Source organism: Eutrema salsugineum, unplaced genomic scaffold (genome assembly GCF_000478725.1).
Source record: "Eutrema salsugineum unplaced genomic scaffold, Eutsalg1_0 scaffold_7, whole genome shotgun sequence".
NCBI lineage: Eukaryota > Viridiplantae > Streptophyta > Magnoliopsida > Brassicales > Brassicaceae > Eutrema > Eutrema salsugineum.
The window spans coordinates 3,288,893-3,297,032 of NW_006256486.1; the positions used below are offsets into that span (position 1 = coordinate 3,288,893).

The 8,140-nt window shown below is 36.1% G+C and overlaps 2 protein-coding genes across 2 annotated transcripts; both read right to left on the reverse strand.

Moving 5' to 3' along the window:
- Nucleotides 1-481: 481 nt before the first annotated feature.
- On the reverse strand, nt 482-4,045 carry LOC18011222. Its single transcript, XM_024150446.1, has 5 exons — nt 3,817-4,045; nt 3,245-3,418; nt 2,970-3,142; nt 800-2,879; nt 482-704 (listed from the first exon to the last, which is right to left on the reverse strand). Exons 1-5 carry the CDS (start codon nt 3,940-3,942, stop codon nt 657-659), a joined length of 2,601 nt encoding a protein of 866 aa, XP_024006214.1. The 5' UTR covers nt 3,943-4,045; the 3' UTR covers nt 482-656.
- Nucleotides 4,046-4,826: 781 nt separating this feature from the next.
- Nucleotides 4,827-6,340, reverse strand: LOC18011221 (glutathione S-transferase F14). Its single transcript, XM_024150634.1, has 4 exons — nt 6,310-6,340; nt 5,827-5,894; nt 5,699-5,747; nt 4,827-5,389 (listed from the first exon to the last, which is right to left on the reverse strand). Exons 1-4 carry the CDS (start codon nt 6,338-6,340, stop codon nt 4,827-4,829), a joined length of 711 nt encoding a protein of 236 aa, XP_024006402.1.
- Nucleotides 6,341-8,140: the final 1,800 nt, after the last annotated feature.

The following is an 8,140-nucleotide window of genomic DNA, read 5'->3' on the forward strand; positions in this document are numbered from 1 at the left end:
TGTAAATTGGCGCAATGATGATGACGATTTAGGCGGAATCATGCTGACTGGATTGATGACTTTTGACTAGGCTTTATCGTCTTACTATGGGCTTTATTATTGAGGATGGACCTAGCTAATTGGGGGTGCTAAGCCCACCTCCAACACATTGGCCTAGGGACTGTAACGGGATTAATCTGTCTAGTCCCTACTCTTTTCTTCTACCTTGGCTGGTTCTCTAAGTTTACCTTGACCTACGTTTTTATACTCCTATTTAGTTTCCCTGAGAAGACCGTGTTTGTTGCCATGGTTTCAAAGTTTTTAGCTTCCTTCTAGAGTTTTGTTGTTTTCTGTTTCGTGTTGTATTAGAGTTTCTGAAACTTAGACAGCAAATCGATGTGTTAATCTTATATCTTTTGATAATTTAGTACTTTTGCTCAGATTCTTATTCTCTATTTTGTCCCCAAGAAAGAATTTTTTTTTTTTATTTTCAACATTTCTTATTCACCACAAACGGCTACCAGTTGGAAAATTTACAAAATATTTCTTGAAACTAGTTAGATCCTTATGATCCATCTGAACAATGGAAAACGACTTTTCCTTCCCATGGTTCTAAATTTGTCCATCTTATTATCAAATATCTATGCTAATGTTCTGCTCCATTAAGTTGAATGCCATTAGTTTCCTCGTGTCCTTTCCTCTTCCTCGGCCTTAATCCACGCAGCCTGTAAATGAGAAAAAAACACTCAAATGATAAATTTGTTTAAGGGATAAAAAAATAAATTGTTTGCAAATTAGCAAGAAACGAAAAACTAATTACCTTTTCTCTTTCAAGTTTTGACAGAGTCGGGCGAATAGCGTTCCCAAGGTCAATACCACCCCAAGCTTCTTGCAATTCTCTGTCCCTTGCTTGTCTTCTGGTTAACAATGGTGTTGCTGTCTCTATCTTGTCGCTTTCAGGTTTCCTTTTAAGCTTGTTAACTGTTTGGTACAAGCTTGAGTCACCAAGTCCTAAACCACCCCAAGCTTCTAGCATTTCTTTGTCCCTCGCTTGTCGTCTGGTTAGAACCGGTCTTTTCTCTTCTCCCAAATTCTCAGTAGCTTCTGATTTTTTGCTTTCAGGTCTCTTTTGGTTATTGTTCTTCAACTCCCCAAGGCCTATACCACCCCAAGTTTCTTCTATTTCTCTATCCTTCAATTGTCGTCTGGTCAGAGTCGGTTTTGCCAGCTTCATACTTTCCGGTTCCTGGTTGTGATTTTCCACAGCTTGGTTCAAGCTCACCTCCTCATCGTTGGTCCTTGAATTCTCCTTCTCTTCTACTTCAGCTTCGGTCACTATGCTATCTGCTTTAAACCTCAGCTTCTCCTTCTCTAGCTTTGGAACATGTTTCACCAGAATTTTATCCAAACTCTCATAATCAGACTCGCTTTTTGCTGCCTGATTTCTCTGTGGGATCCTCCGATTTCCATAAACTGCCTCTGACGCAATTGTTTCTCTTTCCAATCTGTGAACCGAGATCTTGTCTAGGCTTTCTTCTTGACCTTCAGCTTTCTTGTTCAAGTCAATATTTTCTTTTTCCTGTTCTTCTGTCAACAAACATGAACTTTTGTCAACTGTTTTAATTTTTCTAGCATCAAGATCTTCTTTGTTTTTCTCCTTTGCTTCTTGGACTTCTTTCTCTAGCTTGGAGACATGTTTTACCATACAACTAGCTAGGCTGGGAACCTCAGGCACACTAGCTGCTCCAGTATCTTGTTTTTCCGGTTTCTTCACTTTCTCATACATGTTTCCGCAGTTCCTTTTAGTTTCTTCAACATCCTTCTCCAATCTTGAAACATGCTTTCTCACTAGTAAACTTTCCAAGTCCGGGATTGGATCCAATGGCGTTTTGTTTCTGCTTGAGTTCTTCTGGTACGTCAAAGGATTCACTCCTGCGTTCTTCTTGGCTTCTTCAATCTCTTTCTCAAGCCTAGAAGAATGTTTCACAAGGATGCTTCCCAGATCTGAAACAGTATCACTGGCAACACCTTGAGGAACCTTTCTGGCTTTGTCAGATACGTCCTTTGAAGCCCTTTTGGCTTCAGAGACTTCTCTTTCAAGTTTGGTCATGTGCTTGACTAGATACTTGTCCAAACTCGGAATCTCTGTCTCTTTACCATCCGTTGTTGTTTTTCCTTCCATTAATGACCCAAACTTAGAATCTCTTCTCGATCTTGTATACATTGAAGAAGAATTCCCATGATCTGACACAGTTGGATCGATATTTGTGGTCTGCAGCCTCTGGTGTCCAGCTTCAGCCAAGGCCTCACTTAAACCACAAGTGGCAACTATTGAGGCAAGACTTGAAAGTTGATCTTCTTGTAAGCCCTGAAGCCTTTCAAGCATCATATCTACTAGTTTCTCCCTGCTAAACTTCCCAAACGACTGCCGCCTCTTGTCTTTTCGCTGTCTTGTTTTGAAAGATGACTCCTCACATTCAGCCACTTCTTCATCAACCTTGTGTAGAATGCTGAGTTCAGAGTCAGACTCTGTTTCCCATTCTGAAGACATCTCAGTGATTTCATGAGTATCACGCACATCAGGATTCTCACTGATTTTCCTGAGAAGATCTTTAATCTCTGCTTTACTGAGAGCGGGACAATTTGCAAGCTTAGCAAATGCAGTTTTAACAGCAGCTGCTACTTCTTTATCAACATCAAACGCAGTTTCAAAAGACGCTGAAACGGTATGAGTAGGAGAACCCCCTCCATGTGTTCCTGATGTTTTAATTCGATATTGCTTCCTTGAGCTATTTGGTTTATCATGCATTATCACTCCCAAAGCAGACGCCGCTTCAAAAGCTTCCACTGCAGCTTTTTCTGCATTCTCCAACAAAGTTTCTGCATCTAAACTCGGGATCCTATCAACCGTGAAGAGAAAAAACTATAGTTAAGAAGCTAGAGAGGTACCATAAAAATAATCTTCCTGGATGCTAAAACCTTTGAATTACCTTGCAGCTCGAAGTATCCTACACCAGGATGCTTCAACCAGAGCAGCCTTGCGGAGCTCCATGGCCTTACCTGCAGCCTCTCTCACAGCCATTTGTTCTCTTACGATTTTGCAGTAGTGTGGATTTGAGTCGCCTAGCGTCTCATCAAGAGTCTGATTCATTCCACCAACCTCCTATACACAACACCGTAACACAACTTCAATATTCCAGAACTGACAAAAGTATTGTTACCAATCATTGAGACTAATATAATATAACTAAAATGAAATCTTTACCTGTAGCTTCTTTATCTTCCTATTCAAATATGAATCCCCCTTTCTGCGAGGGAACCAGCCAAGAGGCGAGGTTTTACGCTGAGAGGACCTCTTTGACTGTGATTTTCTAAGAGCCGATGTCTCTCTTGGTGATTGTGATTTTCTGAGAGCCGATGTCTCTCTTGGTGATTTATTCTGCATTTGTCCAGAGATTTGGTATATTAAAATCAAAAACGAATATCATAGAGCTAAATTTCATGGAAATTGATACTTAAGAACCAAAAACAGACTTAAAAGTCGAACAGAGACACTTTAATTAGTGAAGATATCAAGTTCAAGCAAGTTTGGATGTTTAGGCAAATCGCTAACGTCTTGGTATATAAATCATAAATGAACTGATTTATCAAGCGACGAACATCCCAGAAACCTAAATCCCGTAAGCTACATTCGATTCCACTACGAAAGCCTAAATTACCAAACCCTAATTAACGGGAAGAAACTTCAATCCAGTGAAACTCGAAACATCAGACGGCAAAACCAAAAATGAAAATAACCGGAACGAAGTCAGATCTCAAATCGAATCAGAATCCTACCTGCCCAGATTTCGAATCGGAGGAAGAGACTTTAAAAGGATCGGAAACTCCAACGCCGTTTTTCTTTTCAGAGACTGAAAGACATCCCAAATCCAAGCAACCGAGGTCCATGGCGGATTTGATCATATTCTCAATATGGTTGTATCAAATTTTAGCGAAGAAAAAGATTCAGAGAAGCGAAATACAGTATTTAGAGAAAATCGATTCGATTCGAGTTGAGAGAGGGAGAGAAGAAGGAGTTTCTTGGTGACGTTCTCTCTTTTATTTTTTCGAGTTTTGGGGAAAATATACGAATAGGGAAGTAGCCGTTACAAAGGGTCCGGGATATGATTTTTTTTTTTTTATTGACTATTCTCACTTTTTTCTCTCAACGGTTCGTTTTGAGGCGTTCGATGGAACTATCTCATGTGTGCGGGTGCACAGTAGTAACACTAGTCTGAATCGCTTTGGTCTGACGTGGCCACAAGAGAATATTCCTCTGCTCTGTGGATTCTCTTTTTGTTCGTAAATTTTGTTTCTTCAACTTCAAAGATTGTTTTCGTAGTCTTTTTTTATAGGTTAGGTTAGAACTTTGTTTTTTTTTTGTCGACAACAGAGAACTTTGTGTAACTTTGTCTTATCCATTTGCAAGTAGAAGTATTCCCTCCGTTTCACAAAGAGTGGCGTTTTAATGTTTTATTTTTGTTTCACAAAGAGTATCGTTTTATATTTTTAATGCAGAATTTTAAATAATATTCCAGTTTTGATTTCATTTATTTAATGTATTAATTAGAGAAAAAAAGTTATCTAATGCATTAATGAAGGACAAAATAGTATTTTTAATAGTTTTCTTAATAAGTGTGAAAAATGTCAGAATTACACTCTTTATAAAAATGTCAGAACAACATGATATTTTTTTATATAAAAAAAAGCATAATTATACAAGTTTTATTTTTTGGTTTAACAGAATTATACAAGTTGAGAAATACAATATTATACAAATGGATCATGATGAGTCACTGCAGCTTTACTTAATTGTTCGCAATCACCACCATCGCAGTTTTCTGAGCCACAACGGTTGACTCATGGCACGACGAATCTAACTGTTTAGGTAAACGACGTCGGTTCATCAAGTCAAGGATGTGCTCTTCCATAGCGACTGCTTTAAGCCAAGCGGGTCTCGACTTCATCTTCTCGACCCATGCAGCTACATTGGGACGTGAATAGATCAAGTTTTTCAATTCTTCTTCTTCCGTGTTTAACAAGTACTGAATCGGTGGAAGATGATGAAGATCTGCTAAAGTGAAACTTTCTCCGGCTAAGTATGGAGACTCGCCTAAACGAGTCTCGTAGATGTTTAGAATCTCTGATAACTTCTCTTTGCCTTCTTGAACCGATGTGAAGTCTGTGGCTAAACCTTGATATGGTTTTATGATGAGTTCTTTGATGAGAGTCGATGCCACAGGAAGAAACTGATTCGTGTCTACTTCCATCCACATTGATATGATAGATCTCTTTTTGGGATCATCTGGTAATAGGTTTGTTCCTTGGTCTTTGTATTGTTCCGCTAGGTATCGTGTGATCGCCTTTGATTCTATATGCATAGTTAAAAAAAAACATGGATTAAATGTTAAGTTTCATTCCAAAACATATTTGACTCTGTACTTTGCTATATTATAAGCATCCATTATAGTTGACCCTGATTTATATCACAGTGAAGTGACTCGAAACATATTCTTAAAATGAGTCATTTGGTTAGTCTTCATGATAAGAATTTGATTAGAATTTGGTATTATTTCTTATCCTCAAAACAAATTAGTTTAATTCGTAGTGATCATTGGTCACCAATCAAATCCAAAATATAAATGAAGTTGTAGATCTTGTAGAATATAAAGACAAGTACCAAAAAGTTTGAGATCTCCATCTTCAAGAACCGGAACTTGACCAAATGGCTGAAAATAAAGAGACAAGTCATACAAAGTACAAACAAAACTACAGATATTAATGAAGTAAGAGTTTAAAGAGTTGTACGTTAAGATTAGAGAGAAAAGATTTGGTTTTGGCAATGTTTTTAAAACCCGCTGACCGAACCAGGAAAGCTTTTGGGTCATGGGTTAGTATGGTTAGACCAAGTTCAACCGGGTTTGATAAAATTTTTCAAATAATTATATATGGATTTAAAAAAAAAAACCAAAAGAAGTATAGAAGAGTTATGATTTAGAAACCTTTTTTTTGTCAAATATTTAGAAACCTTATCTTTTATTTTTAAAGTAAAAATAAATAAACAAAAATCAAATTGACTTGTTACCTCTTAAAAAACGTAAAAAAAAATATGATTTAAGTCTTTTTTAGTTGAACTCGGTTTAATACGGTTTATCGATTTATCTAATTTCCGGTTTTTGACGGTTCAATCCGGTTTTTAACTCAACCCGGCTACACTTCCGGTTCGTGGTCCAACCTGGTCTGACCACCGGTCCGGTCTGGGTTTAAAAACACTGGAATAGACTAAAAAACCAGTATGGAACATCCGAAGATGAAGCTCCATTGTGGCTTTATCTTTGCAGGTTGGTCAGCTATCTTTGGTCTCTATGAAAAAGAACTTGACTTCGAGCTTGTCTTCATAGATTGGCTTGCTGGTGAATCCAAAACCAGTGTTTTTAAACTCGGACCAGACCGGCGGTCAGACCAGGTTGGACCACGAACCGGAAGTGTAGCCAGGTTGAGTTGAAAACCGGATTGAACCGTCGAAAACCGGAAATTAGATAAATCGATAAACCGTATTAAATCAGTATTTTTAAACTCGGACCGGACTGGCAGTCAGACCAGGTTGGACCACGAATCGGAAGTGTAGCCGGGTTGAGTTAAAAACCGGATTAAACCATCAAAACCGGAAACTAGATAAATCGATAAACCGTATTAAACCGAGTTCAACTAAAAAAACTTAAATCATTTTTTTTTATGTTTTTTAAGAGGTAACAAGTCAATTTGATTTTTGTTTATTTATTTTTACTTTAAAAATAAAAGATAAGGTTTCTAAATATTTGAAAAAAAGGTTTCTAAATCATAACTCTTCTATACTTCTTTCGGTTTTTTTTTTAAATCCATATATAATTATTTGAAAAATTTTATCAAACCCGGTTGAACCTGGTCTAACCATACTAACCCATGACCCAAAAACTTTTCCGGTTCGGTCAGCGGTCCGGTTTTAAAAACATTGGTCTATTCACTTGATTGATGATTGAGTAAGATCGATTATCGAACTCGATCGTTTTTTATAGGTACGAGATCAATTTCCATCCATTGACTTTGAAAAAAATAAATCAATAATAGATAACCTTTCAGAGTTCTAAGAGTTCATGATTTTACAATTATCGATGTAATAGTTTTTTATAGAATAATATATTCTAGGTTAGTGTAAAAGAGAGGTAAAAAAAACTATTGGATCCCTAAATTTGATTTTTTGGACTTTTATGCTTAATAAATGTTTTAAATTAAATCATTTTTTGTGAACGTTTTTTGTAAATTTATTTATGAAAACAAAAAATACAATAAACTTGCTTGGATAATTTTGTTTTTTTTCATTTTATTTTGTATCAATGTAATTTTTATTATAGATTTTTAATTATTAGAAGACATGATTGGATCCTCAATCTTCGCCTCCCGTTCCTTCTAAGCTAGTCTTGATTGTGGTTTATCATCTTTATACTGTTAACTGTTAAGTGAAAAAAGGAAAGTAATTATTTTTGCTGATTTCTTTGTTTATCTACTTGACTAATTGCTCAGCCCGATTTTTATGAATCGAATTTCAGTGGAAAAAACACAAAAGTAAATTTTTAACCACTTGACTAAAAAACACTTCCTCAACGGCTCAGCCTATCAAATTTATTAGAGTTCATAAATAAATAATCTAATTGAGTATTAAATACGACTCATTAATTTAAATCTAAGTCAAACTTTATAGTAAATACTTGCAACTGGTACATCTATACTATTAACATGAGTGAACTAACTAATAATTATGCAATATTTATATTAGCATGTGTAATTATATTATGCAAATTAAAACAAGTGTAATTATTATACTCCTATAAGGTTAACATAACTTCTTTCATGTTTTACAGAGGGCTCTAGCCAAAAGATAAGGAAGGTTATGCTTGTGTCCGTCAATGTCTTTATTAATTTTGTAAGCCGATTTTATAATTAAAAAAAAAACATATCTAATAGCTTAATTATGGGTTCGAATCCCCCCTCCCCTTCATACATGGTTGAACTTTCTTTCGACACAAAAATCAGGCCAACGTTAAATAAATAGTTAAAAGATGATATATTCTTCTTATTAGTATTT